We start from the raw sequence: 21419 nt of genomic DNA on the forward strand, positions 1-21419 counted from the left end.
TGGACAGGCCCATCAGACTCTGACCCAGGGGCCTCATGGGGCCTCAGAGCCTCTTCAAAAAGTGACTTCATATTTTTTGTTGGAAATACATTAAAGCACATGAGAGTAAAAACTAAATCACAAAAACAAGATGCAAAACAATCCCAGAGAAACACAAAGTGAGTAGAAAGAGATGACAGACAACTACAAAGAGACAAACCACATAAAATAAACAAAACAGAGAGACATAAATCAAAGAAACCCCAGAGAAACATAAAACAACGTCAAACAGACTCAACATTTCCATTTATTCACAATAGAAAGATCAGACCAAATCAAATTAAATGAAATCAGATCAAATGTACTTTATTGTCCCGTAGGGAAAGTTGTTTTCTGCCAAAGTGCTACAGCACGAGATAAGTAGATTACTATTACATGCAAATTTATGAACATTGTCATCGTGCCATTTTTATCATTTTGTCCAGCAGGAGGCGCCATTGTCCATCGACACAACACTGTAGTGTCTCTGTATGAAGGCCTGTGAATTATTTCACTGCAGAGGTGAGAGGAAACACACAATCTAGGAAGAATCTTTGTGCCTGGAGGTGAGGTCATAAAATGAAGAGTTTATGGACCAACACGCTCTGTCTGTTGTTTTCTCCATGACAAAATACCGGCCATTACTCAGGAGCAGTTTTGAAGCAGGTCCTTTATTAAATGTATATGTAGGTTGTTGAGCATTGGCAGTTCAATTATGGTATTCAAAATGTGTTTTTGCTTTATATCAGTTCATTTGGACGTTTGACACTCTATGTGCAGTGTGAGTTTGACACTGTTTCACTCTTTTTTGTTCTCATCTTAAATCTGAGATTATCAAAACAAACGGACAAGAACAAATCAAGGTTCAAAACTTTTGCAAGTCTGATGAAGACACTTGAATACTGCAGGGAGACATGCAGAGGAGAGATTCATATAGGTCTTGAAACATGGCTTTTGTAAAATTGTATTCCTGTTAACCGAACACTGTAACATTGCATGTTTTGTATATTGAAAATAAAGCTGCTTCATCACCAGTGCAGTGTGAATAGATACTGACCTCAAAAAGTGCCTGTAGGTCTATGAGGCCTCTGACCTCTATATGGTGACAGTCACTTTCTCCTGTTCGCTTTGACTTTGGCAGAATGAGCTGTACCTGAGTGGAGCGGTCGATTGGCTCCTGTGTAAATGGAAGGCGTTTACAGAATGCGAGGGGGGGCTGAAGTGCTGGATCAGTGAAAACTGAGAGGACATGTATCCCTTCCCTCCTGCAGAGGACAGCTGCAGCAGAAAACATCTGCACCCACATCAAACACATCTTTCTTTTTCAACCATATAATCATACCTATATGTACTATTATTTATATATTATTTTTAAATAAAGCAAAAACAGATGGTGGGACGTCTCCGCCTGATAATTCACATGCACGGGTACATATGTAACAGTGGAGTTCAAAGATCATAAGGGTCCTATGCTATTGTTAAGATTAATTTCATGCTGAGCAACAGATCATGCTGAGCCTTGAGCTGCATGGGCCACATACGTTTTAAATAAAAGAGTTGAAAACAATTTAAATCACAAACATGTGGAAAAGAAAAGGATATACACCCAAACCGTTGAATCAATAAATAAAAGCACATGTGTCTGTGAAGCAAATCAAGAGGAGCTGATGGCAAACCTATATATCACAATCTCTCTATATACTCAAATTCAAAAATAGAAATCAGACAAAGACAATAAACCCTATGGGACCGGGGCTGTGTAAAAAAGTGCAGGTCTTTGCATTATTTATCAGGAAAGCTGTAATCTACCCATTTGTGTATGTGCATGGCTTTTGTGTACAGTCATTGATCATGAATCCAGAAACTGGAGATTTCACAGCGCAGATGCCGGAGCCGGAGCCGGAGCCGGGGCAGCGTCTCCTCCACAAGCAGCGCTGAGGAGCCGCGGAGTGGCTGTTGTTTGGGGGGGGACATGTTTGGACGAGGCGCTGTCTACACCTGATGGGATGTCTCCACTGTGAGACACCCCCCCCCCCCCCTCTCCCACCTTTAACTTAGTGCTGAGGCGACAGAGATCCCCGTGTATCTGCGGATGTCCCTGACCAATTCCAGCGTCTTTCTGCTCAAAGAGGTGGGTTCGTCTTTCAGTTTTCCTCCTCTGCTTTATTTGGGATCTCTCTCTGGTGGGGAACCGGGGACTTGATGAGACTGTGCCTGCTGTGGTGTGCGCGAAGCAGAGCTGCATGCATCGTGCGTCGTGCAGCATCCTTAGCATTGGACTAAAGAGGCGGTGAAGGTTGCAGCATGGTCCTGCGTGGTGTTGTGCTGTGTTGGGATACAGATGATGACATTAGACAGCACTGACCTCATCACTGGGAATCTGACAGTGAGTGGGGAGAATGTATTTGGGGCTGTCAGTCTGTCAGCAGGGATTAGCTCTGCTCAGGCTGCGGTGGATTTTACAATGGTCCAAACATTTTGAAGAAAATGATAGTAGTGGTCAGTTCAAGCAACAGATGAAAAGCCTTTTCCACAAGTGGGACTTTGTTATGCTTCACCTATAGAGATACATGACAACATTTTAATCCAGGATAAACTGCAGTTATTGATCCAGGGCTGTAATAATCATTTTAACATAGATCATACATGCAGCCAGGGTGTGATAAAGAAAAGGACTCACATAGCAGAACAGTCATATTCCACTAATCTTTATGACTATACCATCAACACAACTGATCTCAACTTCACTGATCTGATGTGTTTATAAAGTTTATGGTGCTATAAGAGAGAAGTTATCCTCTCATTTTGATTCCCTGCATGTAGCGACTGCTTGTTCCGTCTGTAACAACGTAATGTGGAGCAACTGATGATGTAATACCTGCAATGTCCATGTTCATCGTGTAGTAATATTCACCTCAATGACTCAAATTTGTCATCCCATTACAAATATAATGATAAAGTAATCCACTTGCTAAAGTGTGATGAAATGACACCGCAATAATCTAACACAAAGTCACGAAAACTTTTCATCCTTGCCACTTTATAGGTCGTTATAAGAGTGATGTTTTCCTCAAGCCCGATCATCCTGACATGTGTTTCTAAAATCACCATGACATGATGAAACCACCTCACCTCTTCTCTCTGCTCCACTCCTAGAGGTTTCACATAAAAAGGTAGACCGACAGTTAAAGAGATAGAAAGAAAGACTGTTTGTATTGTTTGTATTGAAAAGAGGTTCACATGGATCTCAGAGCTTCAACTCAAGACAACACATGCTAATAAACAGAACAGGTGCATATTGAGGAAACATCTTCATCAATCTGACAACGCATGCTAACCAAATACTCACAAGACTACACTCACAACACTTTACACTCACAAAACAACCAAATACTCACAACACTACTGCAAATACTCACAACACTATACACTCACAAAACAACCAGATACTCACAACATTATACACACACACAAAACAACTAAATACTCACAGTACTATACACTCACAAAGCAACTAAATACTCACAAAATACTATACACTCACAAAACAACTAAATACTCACAACACTATACACTCACAAAACAACCAAATACTCACAGCACTATATCAAATATTGATAACACTATACACTGACACCACTAAACCAAATACTCACAACACAATACCAAGTACAGTGGAGCATTGGAATTCTCACAACATTGGAATTTGTCAATTGGAATATTTGGTTGTGTTATGGGTATTTGGGAGTATTTGGTTTAGTTATGAGTATTTGTTTGTAATGTGAGAATTTGATGGTGAGTATTTGATTGTGTTGTGAGTATTGGATTATGTTGTGAGCATTCGATTGTGAGTATTTGATTGAGTTGTGAGTATTTGGTTGTGTTGTGAGTATTTGGTTGTCTTCAATCAATCAATCAATCAATCAAATTTTATTTGTAAATCCTCAGAGAAAGCCCCATGTCAGGGATCTGTCTTTCAAGACAGAAAGTGCAATAGATGTAATCTAAGTATTGAGTTGTGCTGTAAGTATTTGGTTGTGTTGTAAGTATTTGCAGTGAAGTTTCTATTTGTCACAACAACACATGTATTGTCAAATTGTCTATGTCTTGTTGTCTATTTGCACATGTTTTCTTTAATTGTAGTTTGTTGAGCTCTGGGCCACTGTTGACAAACTGGCTTGTACTGGTGGAGTAAATCCTCATCCAGGAAACCATCAGGCCGTCCACCTGCATCTGCAGGAGCTTGTTTCTCACCCAGAGCATGTGTTAAAGAGAGTGTTGAAGGTCCTTTGAAAGTCAAAACCCATGACTCTGACCAGGTCTGCCAGCCGTATCCAGCTGGGAACAGGTCCCTTACAGAAGCTAGATGATTGCATTATTTGCTTCAGTGTGTGTCTTGTAGGCAAACTGCAGGGGGGTGTCGTCAGTGTTGTGGACTGGAGAGCTCAAAGTCACCCAAGAATCTTAGTGAGGCTGGTTTTTGTTTTTCAAATTAAACATCTCTTGAGACTTGCCATAGGGGCTGTGCAAACATATTTAACGTATTTAATGATATAGAACCGTTCCAGAGCAGAATTCACTGATGCTAAAAAAATGGAAAGGCATATATACATCATAGTCAGATTTTTTTCTCATAGAGATTATTCTCTGAGAAATCGAGGAAAATACAGTATTCCTGTATATGGTCCCTGATCCCGATCATATCAAAATGTGCTGGGTTATTTCCTGACACAGACCACATCCTTCCACCAAGATTCATTGTAATCTATAATCTATATTTTTGCTTAAATTGCTTATAAATTAATAAACGGATGGGTGTGAAAACACAACGTCCTTAATAAGAAATAAGAAAAGAAAAAACTTGTCATGTCAATCTATCAGATAGCTTGGTGGAATTTGGTGAATTTAAAAAAAACTTTTTTAAAAACATACTCAAATACTGTCGTTTAATTTACATGGAAAAAATTATTTTGTGTTGTTCATGGTTGCTTTTTATTGCCTTCACAATTTCCCCCAGTTATGGGAAAAGTGTTAAAGGGAACAAAGACCCATTTGAAGCTTGCAGAATATTCTCCATGGGTAATTATGTTTTTCATTAACAGTTAAAATATTACTCTATTATTAAACAGTCGTTGCTGCATTATTTAATAATGCATCGAATTATCAAGCAGAAACATGATTTTTCTTTTTGTGACTGCAGAGTTTTGTCTCATATTTTCTTGGAAATCCTAAAACTGGCTCTTTGAAAGTGTTTCAAGTGGTTAAAGGAACTGCTCAGTGAAGCAGAGATTATCTGTTTGCCCTATCACAACATAAACTGACCCGTGGGTGAAGCACTGACTGGTAACACCCTCACTCACATCACTGGCACCCCCCGTCTGTTTACCCCCTTCTTTGGTTGTGTGTAACAGGGATCACGCATGTGTGTGGGAAACACATGCTGTACCTGCATGTCTGAACCCATCAGGTCCCGCACTAACCTCACAGAAGGATTTGGCAGCGGCGAGGTGTCGTCTCCCCTCTGCTCAGAAATCAAAAAATCAGCATCACCAGAGCCTTAAAATAGCCTCTCATCCATAATGCACCAGCAGCAGCAGCAGCCCACGGAGGAGCTTCATATGGGACAGACTGACAGACATTTGCACTCAATGCTTGGGTGCAGCTCCAATAGTCGCTCTCCCTCCCTTTTCTGCTTTTCTTCTGCTCAGTGCAAAGCGCCGTGGAGTTTAACTTCCAAACCCTCATTCATTCATGTTTTATTCACATCTTCAGCTCATGCAGAATTGGAATGGATGCGTTCTCCTTCTCTCTCCTCCTCCTCCTCCTCCTCCTCCTCCTCCTCCTCCTCCTCCTCCTTTTTTTTCTTCTCTGCCTCACTGTTTCCTGCAACCTATCCTATGAATTATGGATCTCAACTTTGCTGGAGATTTTCACATCATCCACAGTTTTATGCTTACAGACTTCCGTCCGTCTTTAGATGCATGTTGTGCATTTCATACTGTACCTTATAGATTCACTCGTAGAACGGTTACGTGATTCTTCTCATGAGATATTGGGTTGGTTTGTACGGTTTGAAGAAAAAAAAAATGTATACATATCCCACATCCACAGCTGAGCAGCTGTCAGAGCTCAGCCAGCCATGACATCCACAGAACACACTCTGTGAACAGAGGGCTGCACCGGGGACATCTCCACATGTCGAGCAGAGACAACGAACATGGCTCCCCACATCCCCTCACCACCACAAGACTTTCTCCTCTCTCTAAACTTTTGGCCGTCTGACATGTTGAAATCCTCAGTGGATGAAAGAAAAAAAATAAACAGTTTGAGAGGAGGGTAAAAAATGGCAGATTTCTCCCTTTTAAATTTTGTGTTTGTGAGTGACAAAGCATGGTGGCGTTTGAATTCTTTCCATTGTACATGCTATGGTTTGGGGACATTTCTCATGCTGTGGGCAAGGTCTATTAGTTTCAATTAAAGGGGATTTTAATGCTGAGGTATGCAATGGAAGAACTTGTAGGGCCTCTAGAGAGAGGAGCAGAGGCTTTTACTGCAGCATATTGATGCCCATGGTTTTGTAATGTGATGATCATATATGGGCGTATTCAGGTGTCCACAAACATCTGGCCATTTACTGTGAGGGAGAACTCACAGAAGTGGCTTAATGGGAAGATGATGTTCGTCGCCGTGGATTGATGCTGGAAGATGCACTATCCTTTAGAACAATATCACATGGTCATCTTGTTATTGCTCCGACGATAACAAGAGTCCTGAGTGAACTTAACATGCGCTGGCGATACACAGTCCCACCGGACGGGCGAGGTATAGGGATGGAGTAGGAGAGGAGGAGAGGAGGAGAGAGGGGGGGCCGGAGGATGATGTGCGGAGCGGAGAGAGGGAGAGAGAGAGGGAGAGAGAGAGCCTGACTGACGTAGCAAAGGCTTGTGTACAGAGAGTGGTGGAGAATGAGGGGGGGGGGGAGTAGAGAGAAAGAGAGAGGGATAGACTGCTTACAAGAGCACGCTACAGTACACTTCAGTGGTACCCGGGAGAGAGAGCACACCATGCCTGACTAGCAGAGAGAGAGAGAGGGCGAGCGAGAGAGCCGGGGAGTGTGCTCTCCCACCTCCAGCCGAGTGAGTACGCCGCTATCTCTTCTGCATCTGATCCCCCCCCACCCCTCACCCCTCCCCTGCAAATTGCATCGATAAGCCAGTGGGCCCCCCCCTGCGGTCGATGGGTGCATGCTGTCCTGTACACCGACGGGATGACACACGGGGCGGATGCACCTCAGAGAATCTGTCTGCTCTGCTGCTCCTGAAAAGTTTGAGAGATGGTGTGGATGTGTGCGGCTGTCAAGAGTGAGACTGGTCATCTTCGAACCGATCCCATGTGAATCCGAACTGCTCATCGTCAGAGCTCTGCGTTTCTTGGTGGGGAGAAAACTGCTTGAGTTGCACCAAAGCAGAAAAAAAAGGGCATTTAGTGGCGTCGTGTTCACGGAGGAGAGGCGGTGGTGGTGGTGGGGGTGGTGGTGGGGGGGGAGCTGTGGGTATATGGACTCGCAGGCATTCAGGCTTTTTCTCTGCTGGTGGGGGGAAGGAATGCATTTGGGACTGCCGGGCTTCCTGTGTGGGGTCAATTAAATACTGCATGAGACAGAGCACTAAAAGCCTGTCCCGGGAGGAGCGAAGTGCATTGTGTGTGTGTGTGTGTGTGTGTGTGTGTGCGTGTACATTTTTGTGTTGGTGCATCAGTGTGCAATGCCTTGATTAAATTTGATGAACCAGCAATGTTTAGAGGGCCAAAGATTCCAGTTCCTGCTTCTCTTGTTGAGAAACGCTGCCTCTCTTCAGTGTTTTACTTAATATTAAAGACGAGCAGGTCAGAATGTAAAGAAGTATGTGTTCTAATTTCTCCGTATGACATGTATGTTCTCGAGGAAATCTCCATCTACCGCCTCTCTTTACCGTATCATCTGCAAATTGTCGTATCGTTGAGGAACTCTCAATGTCGTGACTGAGTTTTTTAAAACCCAAACCTGAAAAAAAAAGCCTATCTCTTCGATGTAAAGCCGTAATGTATGAATATGTAGGACGGCATTACATATTAATACATCTGACATTCCCTCTGTTTGCTCAGCCCACTAGTCAAGACGCACCAATTAGGCCTAACTCAAACCTATGGAGCCTAAATCAGGTCATCTTCCAACAAACATCGGATTTAATGAAGGATGCAGCAGCTCTGTGCTGCACTGTTGGTACACACACAGCTCTATGTGGGTTAGCTCCAGCCCCTCTGCACTTTGAAGCAGTTTGTTGAAGTCAGGTTGAAGGATCCCTGGAGGGATGAAAGCCTATAACTATCCACAGTGTACGACCAGACCAAGGGGACAGTGTGGAGGAAAGATAGTGATTACCGACTGCAGGTTTGCTTCCCACTGCTCCTCTTCCTCCCCTGAATGCCATCATTATTGTTGACCCCCCTCTCCGATGATTCACGTCATCACATTGTCCTCATTGCATCAGGAGCATTCCTCTTTGTTGTTGGCTCATACAAGATGTCCCCTCTTTTTAAATCTCCACACTGCTGTTGCTGTGGTGAGAAAGCAGTTGTCTTGGAACGACTTGGAAGTGCTTATTTATAGGATCTGCTAAGGGCTCATTACAGGCAGAAGAAGTATGCTGGGGTAACATTACAGCAGGAGGAGGCTGGAGCTGCTCAGGACAGGATGGAGTATCAATCTGGGTGGCTCTCCTATTGATCCACTCTGCCCTACTCTGGTTGCACTGTCAAGAGACCTCTCTCTGATTCTGGATGTTCCACCTCTGCCTGGAATGCTGCCTCAGCTCCCACTGCACACACACACGCTAATGTGCCTCTTCTTCCCAATGCAGGAGGTTGGAGATATGAGGTTTTGTGCACAAATCTTTACATATGTTGGGAAAACTTTGTCTCATTTGCTTCCAGTTGGTTTCAGAGTATTTCAAGTATCAATCACTGTCATGCATCCACTGAAAGGTGGCAAAGATTGACCGGTCTGAATATCTATTGTTCATCAGATGTTTTCTGATTTGCATCATGATTACAGATTTTTTTGCTTAAGTAAAAACTCCTTATGCTTAACTCTGGAGAACTTGAAAACATCAAATACTAGAATGGCACTAGAGCGCATTTTCTGCCGAGGTTCAATAATTCCCTTTTATTCGTTAATTTGAGGCGAATTAAGGAGAATTTCTCTAAAAGATTCAGCGAGTGGACTTTACTAGTCTTTAACCCGAATGGCAGTGCATACATCCACCAAGGCCAAATGGCCACTTTATGAAACCACACTTAAATCCACGTGATCCGGATTGCAAATTGCTTAACTTTTGTGAACTTGAATGGCCCTGAGTAGAGGGCATGATAGTGAAGGTTACAATACTTGTTTGTTACCCACTCCCAGGTGAGCCACTGCATCAGCATTCGTTATAAAAATAGCCGTGCCTTGATGAGAATTAGCATGTGTCACTGCTCCAAATATAGAACAGCTGACATATTACATCAAGTTTGAAATTCCTTTGTGAGACGTTACCACGACTGTCCACACCCATCTCACACAAGTTTTTGTCTCTGTGTGTCTCTTTGATTGTGAAGGCCTGGGTGAACTTTAAAAAAAAAAAAAAAGAAATAGAACTTCATTAAAACGGCTGCACCACCAGGAGGATTGAACGCTGTACGAGATTTTATTGCTTTGGATGGAAGAGAAGAGATGAATCCACCATCGCTGCAGCGTCAGTGTTTACAGGCTGGAGACTAAAGCAGAGACAATTGCTGTCTGCTCTCGTTCCCCACACAGACACTTAGTTCATATTCAGATGGGCTGTGTGGCTTCAGTGAATATAGCTGAGCCAGTCTCAGATCTGCTTCGCTCTTTCTGGAGGGAATTCATCAAAACTCTGTGAAGTTTGACAATCCTCTCCCCTACTGTCAACCCCAGAGAGGAGAGGAGGAGGAGAGGAGGAGAGGAGGAGATGAGGAGAGGAGGAGAGGAGGAGGAGAGGAGTTTTATTTAATCAGACTGAACAGCAAAAAGTGTCACAAAAATTCAAGCTTCTCCGGATAATCTCAGGTTCTATAATGTTGTAACATTTCTCCACCAATCTTTCTTTTTCGTCCCTTCATCCAACCTTTCCTCGCTTTTCTCTCTCATTCAATTCAAAGAGTTTGCAGAGTTAACATTGACCGAGCAGATGAATGGCATCACCTTTTATTTTCATATTTATAAAAAGCCCTTTTCAGTTCTTAAGTTCTGTTCCATCTATTGCTTTATTACATTTTATTTCCTTTATTCCCTCCTTCATTCATTGTCTCTTTTTGTTTCTTCTGTTTTCACCCCCTCCCTATCTCTGCACGCCCCACTGTTTGAAACGCTGTGCTGCTCAATAGCTGTTTCATGTGCGACGCTAATGATGAAAATAGTTACTCTATCTCTTGTTCCAGAGGCAACCGAGGGAGCGAGTTTCTCTAACGACAATAATTTGTGTGTGTGTGTGTCTGCCTGTGCGTGTACGTGTACGCTTGCCTGCTTCGCTCTCTTTTTAAAAAGCCATGCAGAAATATAGCCCCAAGACATTTTTTTCTAAAAGCCCTGGTGGAGTGCACTTAATTCTTAAGCAGCCACAGTTGAATAAGGGTGAGAGAGGACATGTTGCCAGCATAATAGTTGCCAAAAGTAGGGTCTTCAGTGCCTGGGGCGACCTGCAGAGCAGCCGTGAACAGAGAGGCCGTCTCCAGCGGTGGAGAGGAGGCCTCTCTCCTGGCTTATTAGGACATCTGATGGACTCTCGATGGCTGCTTGCTGACTCACCACTGCATCTCTGCTCTGTAGGCTCATGCATCACCTTCCTGTCAGCGGGATGGTGCAGGACAGACAGGCAGGCGGGCACAGCCCTGCCCTCCTCTATTCCTCTTCATCGCTCCATTCATCGCCTCCTGTCTGTTTGTCTCCTCATCATCAGCTAACTGTTCATGCCGTGTGTTGTTGTTGTTGTTTGTCTCCAGAAATCCTTAATTGGCCGATTCAGTTGTCCCTCAGCTTTTCCTTGCTTGGTTATTATTATTAACACTTGGAATGGCTTACGTAACAGCTCAGTCTTTGTGCGGGCATATTTTTAGAAATTCTATCTGCACCAAGTGAAAACTGATATTCTGCAGAGTGAGAGACCCACCAGACAAACATGTCCACGGAACTGGTCGATTCGACTTCTTGGACTTTTTCAGGATTTCTCAATTTGACATAGGAGGGAAAGTTGTATGGGTGTGATGCTAGAGAGGATGAGGAGAGGAGAGGAGAGGAGAGGAGAGGAGAGGAGAGGAGAGGAGAGGAGAAGAGAGCAGAGGAGAGGAGAGGATGAAACCAGATGGATGCTCCTTCTCTTACGTGAGAGCTGGCATGAAGCAGAAGAAACCCAGCGAGATGAACCAGTATATACGGCTGTGTACACACACCGATGCTGCAGTCAGGTTATCAATTTTGTATAGGAAATGGCTGTTGAAGCAACGGAGCAACATCAGCTGTGAAGCACTTAAGCTCAGCGCGCCTCTCTCTCTTTCTCTCTCTCTCCCCCTGTAACCACGGGCAGGGGGGGGGGGGGAGGGTTCCGCCTTTTCTGTGTGCAATGGGGGGGTTGGGAGGGGAGAGCGCTGGCAGCAGAAGCATGTCTGCCTCCGACTCGAGTGCCACAGGACTCATCTGTAACAAGGTACGCTGGTTGATGCTCCACTTTTCTGTTTAATCACCCTGCATGGTAAACTCAACCCGTTCATCCACGAGTCGGTCTGGCCGCTCGCAGACGTCGTCTTCCTGCTCGTTGTCTCACATCCTCCCCTCAGCCGAAGTCTCCCCCGCCAGCAGCAGCATCCTCCTCCTCCTCCCCCCCAACCCCCACCACCACTTCTCTCCTCCCCTCTCCTCATCTGGACATGCTGTACTTGTATACACATGCAGTTTGTCAAATCCATCTCAACTTTTTCAGCTCTGCTTTGAACTTGAGGCCCATCTGTTGAGCATCATGGAATGATCCTACTATATTCGGTTTCGTTTTTTGGTCTCCCGTCTTTTTTGTGAAGTCATTCCTCCGCCTTCAAATATTGGAGTTGAGCCCATACTTGTGCTTCTACTTTGCTTGTGTCAGTTTCAGGATGCTACTTTGTGTGTAACAGCCACCGTGCAATTCCCAAAATGCAAAGACCGTTGACTTCTATTCTAAAGCAGAACCAATACCATAAATAATATGTATATTTATATGCACACACATACATATCCAATTCACAGGGTTTTTGTTGATAACAGTGTTATATTGTTCACTAACTCAAAAATAAGGATTAAATTTAAACGGTCCACTAGTCACTGAATCATGCACTGTAATCAATCAATCAATCAATTAATCAATCAATCAATCAATCAAATTTTATTTGTATAGCCCATATTCACAAATCACAATTCGTCTCATAGGGCTTTAACATGGTGTGACATCCTCTGTCCTAAACCCTCAGCAAGAGTAAGGAAAAACTACAAAAAAACCCTGTTAACAGGGTAAAAATATGTAGAAACCTCAGAGACACACATGTGAGGGATCCCTCTCCCAGGACGGACACAAGTGCAATAGATGTCAAGTGTAGGAAAACATCATCAAGATTAAAGTTTTTTAGCAGCATTGATAGGGTAAACATTTTGAGGGATAACTTCAATATGGTATAAGGAAAGTGTCATGATAAAGACAAGTTGTTTGTAATGTGGATGTTTCCCTCTGCTGGTGAAAAACCACAACTGCTGCAGCGTCATAATCTCATGTTTCAGTCTCTAATAGGACTTCCAGTATGTGACGGGTTTCTGGTTATTCTCCTTTGCTTTTGTTTCCACACTTTTACAAAGACTGTGGCTGTGCTGTGAGTGGGCGTCTGTGGTTTTAAAAAATACGACAGTCAGACAACTCATCGGCTGCGATCCCCCTGACTGAATGAAATGTAAAAACCTCTAAGTGAATCAAAACAGAAACTTCAGAGTTGTTGACTATGCTGCGTTAACCTTGATATCTCTGCATCTGCCCTCAACATTTTGCACGACTCCAAAAATCTGACAGCAAAGAAAATCCCACTCTTTTGCATTTTGAAAGCTCATTAGGAATCCATGCAGTTTTAATCAGATCAGTGTGAGGCTTCACAAAAGGACCTTGGATCCTTGCCAGTGACAAAAGAGAAGAGATGAGTGTGTTTGACTGGATGCATTTTAGTATATTTCAAAATGTGCAAAGTCATTTTCACTAATCGAGTGAAAACAATATAAAAGTGCAATCAGATTCGGTGAAGACAACATGTTTATATTTTATTCTGAAGAGACCAGAGTCTGTTCATCAGAATATCCGTCCTTCCCCTCCATGTGCAGGCCTCTATATCTGCTTTAATTAGGTTTTATTACTTCTACTGGTGGACTTTCATATTCTGCTCCAGCTCCGACAGGCTTTGATATTTAAATGATATCAACACTCTCTGCAATGGATTCAGTTAAAACAGCTTCCTCGGAAGGCAGGGGAAAAAGAGACAGAGCTGGTCGGGAGGAGGGAGGAGGAGACAGGTGGAGGACGGGTAAAAAAAAAGGTAAAAGAGGGATGACGTTGTTATGGAGCTATATTTGGCTGTATTATGTGGGTGCTCCTGCCTGGTGTATGTGAGGAGACTTCATGCAGCTCCATGCACCTCCCTGTTGGGACTGCAGCCACTGGGGAGCAGCAGGCTGCTGACGGAGTGAGGGGATAAATGTAGGATCTGGTGAAGGTTACGTGCGAATGACCATCAGTCACTTTGCATGTGATTTTAAATGTGCCACTAGTGAAGTTATTATAAATGTAAAGATGTTGATTGGTGACTGTGATTGGGATTGAATTAGTTTTTGATTAATTTCCATCACAGTGTTTAACAAAAAAGAGCTTCATTGTTTGTTTTTTTAGAACATCAATGTTCTCGTTTTTTGCAAATCTTTTGCAATTGTTTAGTTTTTTTCTAATTGAATTTGCATGTGCTGCTATTTTTGTGATTTGGAACTGAATTCTGGAAAATATTGTTTGTGTTTTCTTACTTACTTACTTACTTCTTATTTTCAACATTTTGTAATGTCCCAGCTTTGAAAAATATGCCTACTGAGGTAAAAAAAATATCTAATTAATGAGAATTGTGCTTTGACTCCAGATGATTGCAACAAACTCCAAAGTTTTTCCTCTATCATAAACAATAAAACAGAAAAAAATATGCTCTCTGGTCTCTCTCACAAAGTCTGCTGATGTCTGGGCGATTGAAAGTCTGAGGCTGGTTTTGAAAATGTTTTCAATTTCAAAAACATACATTTACCTTTTTTTTTAAGTCTTAGTATATTCTCCTTGAAGACTCTGGGCCAACATCTGAGGCTGGTTGAGTGGATAGATAGACACCAGGACTCCTCTGGTTGTTGGTGTTGTTGCAGTGCTCACGCACACGTTCCCCTGAGAGGGCTGCTTTGGAAAGCTGCTGTAACTTGCAGACGGGGTCACATGACTTCAGGATAGGAAAGGCAGGTTTAGGGAGAGGTTGAATGAGGAGAATGGCATGGGGGAGACAGAGGGAGATGTAGCAGGTGATTTGTTTGGAGCTCCATCGACGCCATTTGCTGAAACTCAACAGTTTCTCTATCGTGAGTTAAACTGAACATTTGCAACAAGGTGTTGGATTGACCGTACTGTATTGATGTGGATTCATCTGGATTTAACCCTCCTCTCCTCTTTTCCTCCAGGGTTCAGCCGATTCCTACACTAGTCGACCCTCTGATTCCGACCTGTCCCTGGAGGAGGACCAGGAGGCGTCTCGGCGTGAAGCCGAGCGCCAGGCTCAGTTGCAGCTGGAAAGAGCCAAGGTGAGAGTGCAGGGGTCAAAGATCAAAGCTTGCTCTTAAATTCACCTTTCTGAGGAGCCCTCTGCAACATAATGATTCTTATGTATCATATTCATATGTTTTGCCTTTCAACAGTCTAAACCAGTAGCATTTGCAGTGAAAGCCAATGTGAGCTACTGTGGAGCCCTTGATGAGGAGTGTCCAGTCCAAGGTGCTGCTATCAACTTTGAAACCAAAGACTTCCTGCACATAAAAGAGGTGAGCGGTCTGCAGAAACAAGACATCAGTGTCACTGCCCCTCTCGTATGTAGACTGTGATCCATGTCATGTTTGTTGCACAAGATGTGTTTCGCTGTCTTGCAGAAATACAACAATGATTGGTGGATCGGTCGGCTGGTGAAGGAAGGGGCAGACATCACTTTCATCCCGAGTCCAGTCAAACTCGAAGCCATGAGGATAAAACATGAGCAGAAAGCAGCAGCAAGGTCAGAGGTCACACTGCTCTGAGAGATCAGAGACTGTGTCTCTGTTGGCCTGATTCTTCAAGCTTTCTGTCGAGCACACTCTTTGAAAACTTTTTTTTGGGGGGTACATAACAAGTTCTTGCTCATGTGTTGCTCTGTTTTCCAAGTCGTTCTCCCTAAATTGCCTCCTGAGGGGATTTGCGCATAATGAAGCTCTGCATTATGTTTCTCCACAGGAAAGGAGGGAACGCTTCATCAGGAGGCTGGAGGTCCACCCCGCCATCTGCAGGTATAAGTGAGACCGGAGTCCTGCTGCTGTGTCTGTCTGCTCTGCCTCCACTGGGACTGCATGCTCTCACTGGGTTAGATTTACATACAGGGACTATTCGTGGGCCAAACCACTCCCTTTATAAAGTAATGTGTTGTGAAACTTCCCATCAGCACTCTGCCTGCAACAGAAAACAAACGCTTGGGTGAGAAACCATTGAATTAAGATCCCACATTGACAATCCTACAATTCTATCTTGTGCAGGTCCACAATACAAACGTATAGTTTCTCAGCACAGCATGTTTTCTCTGTTAATGCACTTTTGTTGGACCTCAAAACTCAAATATTTTCTGCTGAAGTAATGATTTATTGCCACAGCATCTCATTAGCTTTTCTCCATCTTGCTAATGTTCGTTCTGTTTATTCTGAAGCCAAACAGAAGCAGAAACAGGTGCGTTTTCGCTCAGTCTGCCTCCTCCTCTGTGCATCACTTTACATTTTCACAATATTTCTAAGAACACTTTCAAGGAAAGTTCCACACTAATGACTTGGTACACGGCCAGTGACTAGGAGCCATTCTTTGAACATACCCTGTCTGTTTGTGGGCTGTGCAGACTGAGCAACTACCTCCATATGATGTGGTTCCTTCTATGCGGCCAGTGGTGCTGGTGGGCCCTTCACTGAAAGGATATGAGGTGAGATGAGCAACTTCACCACTAGATGTCACTTAGTTCCATACACTCAACCTTTTAACCAAAATGACCAAAAAATCCTCCTCCTTGACAACCTCTCAATTCTGCCATCCCCTCTCAAACATCACCCATCCCCTAGGAGAGAGAGTGCTGCGTGTGCAGATTAGAATATGTCTGTACGGGTGGGGATCCTACAATCAATGCTGCGTTGGTGGCGGTTAAAACATCCATAAATATTTTACTGTCTGCAATTGACAGGCAGGATTCAGACACTTTTACTGTGCACGTCCATATAATGAGCACACAGCTCACTCCTGCAGGGGGGTTGTCCCCCACACCCCACTCTGGCCGCCATTATCCCATTAACACTGATACTAAACACCACAGGCAGATCCTGATGAAGTTATATCACACACACACACACACACACACACTACAGGAATCTTTGAGTGACAGAAAACTGCGAGTCTGCCCCGTTACACGTGACACATATAGGATAAAGTGTATAAAAGAACATTGCACTTGAACTCGATTCATCTTGGACGATGTCTGGTTCCAATGAATCTTGAAATGAACATGTTGAAATGTGAGGCGTGTAATTGAACAGAATGTCTTCAACATTTTCTCTCTCTGCCTCACTCTCTCCTCTGTGACTGTGCAGGCTGCGTGCCAAGCTGTGTGTGTGTGTGTGTGTGTGTGTGAAATATTCATGTAGCGCTCTGGTGATGTGCTTTGGGGATGCTCCTGTGGCGAACCAGCCTGCCTCCCTCTCTCTTTCCCTCACATTCTCTCCCCCTCTTCTTTGTCTCTCGTTCATTTTTTTTTGCTTTCAGTCGCTCACTATTGTTCTTGAATATATTCTCTCACTCTTCCCTCGCTCTCTTCCCCCTCTCTCTGTTTCTCTCGGTTGCACGGTGGAGGAGCAACACCCCTGTGTGCCTCATACCCTACTGTGAAGGCCATCCATTTTTCAGGACTGTTTGAAAATAGACTGATTCACTTCACCCTCACAGTGTTCATGCAATCATACATAAGCAAACACACGCAGTCCAACTGTATCCGTGTCATCCAGGACGGTGCTCATTGCTGTCTGTTCTTAAGAAGTATTTAATATATACTTAGTCCTGTTATACCGTGCTTAATGTGAATAAAGGTTCTGGTGCCACTACTTGGGTGGAAAAGAGATCATATAAATTTCACAATCTACATTAGTTCTGTGAAGTACTCGAAAGTCAAGGCAGCGCTTTCTCTGCCTTTCGTGTTTATTAGGATCATGTAAACATTGATAAGATAACTGTGAGGCATCCAGTTTGTGCTAAGCCTGGTAAAAAGCAAACATATAGTAAATATATAAATCATTATGTATTTGGCAGCTGTGGGTAAGAAGGTTACCCAGTGCTATTCAATAAAATATGTCTTCTGAGGACAAGTTCCTGAGATGAAATTGTGTAATGTGTTTAGAAAAAACCTTCATTAAATGCTTATATCAAAGACTGTAAACATGACTGCTCCCCAAAAGTGAGGCCAAAGTGTCTTGATCGCCATCTAGTGGCTGGCTGTATCATAGGTGATAACTCCCACCTCCTCCATGTCAATGGATGGGACATGGACCAAATAGAAGTCAAAGTACATGTTAAGATGGTTTCTCTCATTTTAGTAAGTTCTTATCACACTGATGTATATTCACGTGGTAGGTATGAATATACGTTTAGAAATAAGTTTGGTTTGAATTAGTTATTTGAGGATGTATAAATGCTGTGAAACATTTTAACTGAGACTGTGCATGTATTGGCGGGACCTCGGCTCCATCCTCTGATCTCTACTGCACAGATGGTCCTGGTCCGAATGCGCAAGATGGCGGCGTTAATACTTTGACTTCATGTCTGGATAGTTGGAGGAAGTGGAGACGTGTCGTCCATCAATGTAGGGCTAAGTGTCTCCTCCTTCTTCTGTTTCACCCAGGTGACGGACATGATGCAGAAAGCCTTGTTTGACTTCCTGAAGCACCGATTCGATGGCAGGTGGGTAATCACATTCTCATGGTCGATAGGACACGCGATGATGATGATTTATTTTTAGAACAAGTACATCTCCTCCTTTGAAATGAAACAGTTGTGGATGTGATGTGATACGACGCTTCGTCTTTAGGATCTCTATTACACGGGTGACTGCTGATTTGTCGCTGGCGAAGCGATCGGTGCTGAACAAGAAGGCCATAATGGAGAGATCCAACACACGCTCCAGTATCGGTGAGTCTTTGATCCTTTATTCCTAAATAAAGATGAATCCCTGCTAAGAATAGACGCCTCCTCTTTGATAAACTCAGTGATGTCGCTCTGCTGAACGTGTTTTTTCTTCGGTGTGCTTGCAGCGGAGGTCCAGAGTGAGATAGAGAGGATCTTTGAGCTGGCCAAGTCTCTTCAGCTGGTCGTCCTGGATGCAGACACCATCAACCACCCATCGCAGCTTCTCAAGACGTCTCTGGCTCCCATCGTCGTCTACGTCAAAGTGTCCTCGCCTAAAGTAGAGCACAATACACATCAACCCCACTAAGACAGTCATTCAACGTTTTTGCCGATATGGTTGTTCATTATTATTGAATTCAGAGGTAAAAGAGTGGGAGAATCCAATTTTGACATCTGCTTTATTATTTTGGTTGTTTAGTCAAGTGGAAAAAGTCAAGAATGCCTCCTGAAAATGTCTTCAACTTTTGATCGGTTGTCACTTCGTCTAAGATTTTCAGATAAAGTGATTATGTCTCAGTGGTCGAAGGTCAAAGGTCCCAGTGAATATGTCGAATTATAAACATGGAAACTGCACTGTTTGGCAGAGGCATAAAATCACAGTATGGAAATTCTAGTTTCCATTGTGATGATGTGCTGTTTTTATCTGTATAAAGTTTTATATATTATATATATTTAAAGGCTTTTGGTTTCAAAACAAAAAAAGATATACCTTTTTCGTCACATACCATATTTTATTACTCATAATGACTTGGTTCTATACTTTGTCTTACAGGCTGAATCAAGCTTTGAAACTCCACATTAAAAGTGATATGTCCATTTTCTGATCGAAATGATAAACCATGATGCTCTCACTCTATAGCAGGGGTGTCCAAACTACGGCCCGCGGGCCAACTGCGGCCCGCCATCCATTTTTAATTGGCCCGCATCAATGTCTAAAAATATAATGTATAAAAAAATAAAAATAAAATTTTTTTTTTTTTTTTTTTTTTTTTTGAAACTCAAAATTTAGTAGCGCTTAAATGGCACTTACTTAAAGCACTTTGTTTTGCTTTATGGGTCCAGGCTTCGTCGAGAGGAGAGAGGCCGGTGCATGCTTCTGCGTTTTCAGAGACACGCAAGAGCCCCTTGCGTGTTTGCGTGCCCCTTCTTTCGTGCTTGCGTGCATTCACCAATTTTTGTAACTATACGACAAAGCTACGCAAGCCTCACGCAGCCCGCAAGGCTGTGATTGGTCCGCTAACTATATCCTTTCCAGAGTCATATTTCCGGTTTCCTGCCCCATAATACCGGCAGAAACCAAGGAAGATTTAGAAGAACGGATATGGACCAAATAGAAGAGCACTTGGCAGAAGAGATCTGAAAGTATGACCACTTGTATAACCCGTCACTGACTAAATACAAGGACACGCAGATGACCTGCAATTCCTGGAAGGAGATCTCGGCTGACGTCGGTTTGCCGGTCGACGAGTGTACGAAGCTGTGCAGAATGATCAGGGACAAATTTGTCCTTCAGAAAAATTAATAAACAGTCGACAAAGACTGCCACACACAAAGAAGGTGTCTCTCAGGTTGTCTTAGACAAAAAACGTTACTCCACCTAGTGGTCTGGCGGTGAATTGCTTTGCTGACTTGCTAGCTGTCCCTCAGAATGCCACCACGCCACGTCGCCACGCCCCCCCACCCTGAGCGACGCGACTGTCAACAGTCCACTCCAGGGCAGGGGGGCGTGGCGGCGTGAGTGGCCCAGTCCTTGGTATTTTTTTCTGTATGTGGCCCTCGGGACAAAAAGTTTGGACACCCCTGCTCTATAGGATTGAATAAAAGAAGAAACTAATAAGGAAAATAATGAGGGGAATGAAATTGTTTATGATAACTCTTTAATCGTTTTTAACTGCTCAGCTCTCTTTGTCTCATCTCACAGGTTCTTCAGAGGCTGATCAAATCTCGAGGGAAGTCACAAAGCAAACACCTCAACGTTCAGATGATGGCAGGGGACAAGCTCGCTCAGTGCCCGCCTGTATGTCATTCTTTACTCTTCACTCTTTTTAAAATGCTGGAATTCAACAGGGATCTTTTAAGGAAACGAGGAGTGGTGTAACCTCTCTTTCTTATCTCTCATGTTCATTCCTTTGACTAATCAGGAGATGTTTGATGTCATCCTGGATGAGAATCAACTGGAAGATGCTTGTGAACACCTCGCAGAGTACCTGGAAATCTACTGGCGGGCCACGCATCTCCCCTGCTCGGCCCCTGTTAACCCCCTCCTGGACCAGAGTGTGGTCACCCCTCCCTCAGCTAACTCCAGCCAACAGGTAAGATGGATGTTCATCTAACGCTCCTTTAACATTTTGGCTGCATTATTATTTACTTATTTTCTTCCTCCTGTGTCCATACTCTAGTTCTCTGAGACTCAAGAGTTGATAGAATGATCACTTCCACTGACAAAATGAGGTGAGAAGAAATCTGCTTTTCTTTTTTTCTTTTTCTGCTGGGTTCTGGTACTGGTAACGTTTTCTCTAATTAATCGTGCCTTCTGTTCCTCTGCGAGAGCAGCCTGTGCTGTCGGCTGGGAGTCAAGACTAGGAAGTCATAGAGCACAGGGACCAGGGCGCCACCAGGGGGCAGCAGCTGCCCTCACCTCTCCAAAGCCAGCTACCACCTTCTCTGGCCACACGTGTAGGGCAAAGAAAAGAACAGGAGCAGAATCCCTGGAGAGGGAGAGAGCGGAAGGTTGGCTATTTGGAGGAAGAGGAGTCACAAGAACAGGGAGAGGAGGAGGAGGAGGCGGAGGAGAAGATGAAGATCTGACCGGTGCCGAAGGAGCCTCCG

General features: G+C 43.7%; 1 protein-coding gene across 1 annotated transcript; it reads left to right on the top strand.

Annotated features, from left to right (window-relative positions):
• Positions 1–11717: 11717 nt before the first annotated feature.
• Positions 11718–21019, top strand: cacnb3b (calcium channel, voltage-dependent, beta 3b). Its single transcript, XM_061074767.1, has 13 exons — positions 11718–11762; positions 14822–14941; positions 15056–15178; positions 15284–15405; positions 15621–15673; positions 16084–16103; positions 16267–16347; positions 18307–18365; positions 18493–18593; positions 18716–18867; positions 20512–20607; positions 20732–20902; positions 20990–21019. The coding sequence occupies exons 1-13, from the start codon at positions 11718–11720 to the stop codon at positions 21017–21019; spliced, it is 1173 nt and encodes a 390-aa protein (XP_060930750.1).
• Positions 21020–21419: the final 400 nt, after the last annotated feature.

Source organism: Limanda limanda, chromosome 7 (assembly GCF_963576545.1).
Source record: "Limanda limanda chromosome 7, fLimLim1.1, whole genome shotgun sequence".
In the NCBI taxonomy this organism is placed as follows: Eukaryota; Metazoa; Chordata; class Actinopteri; order Pleuronectiformes; family Pleuronectidae; genus Limanda; species Limanda limanda.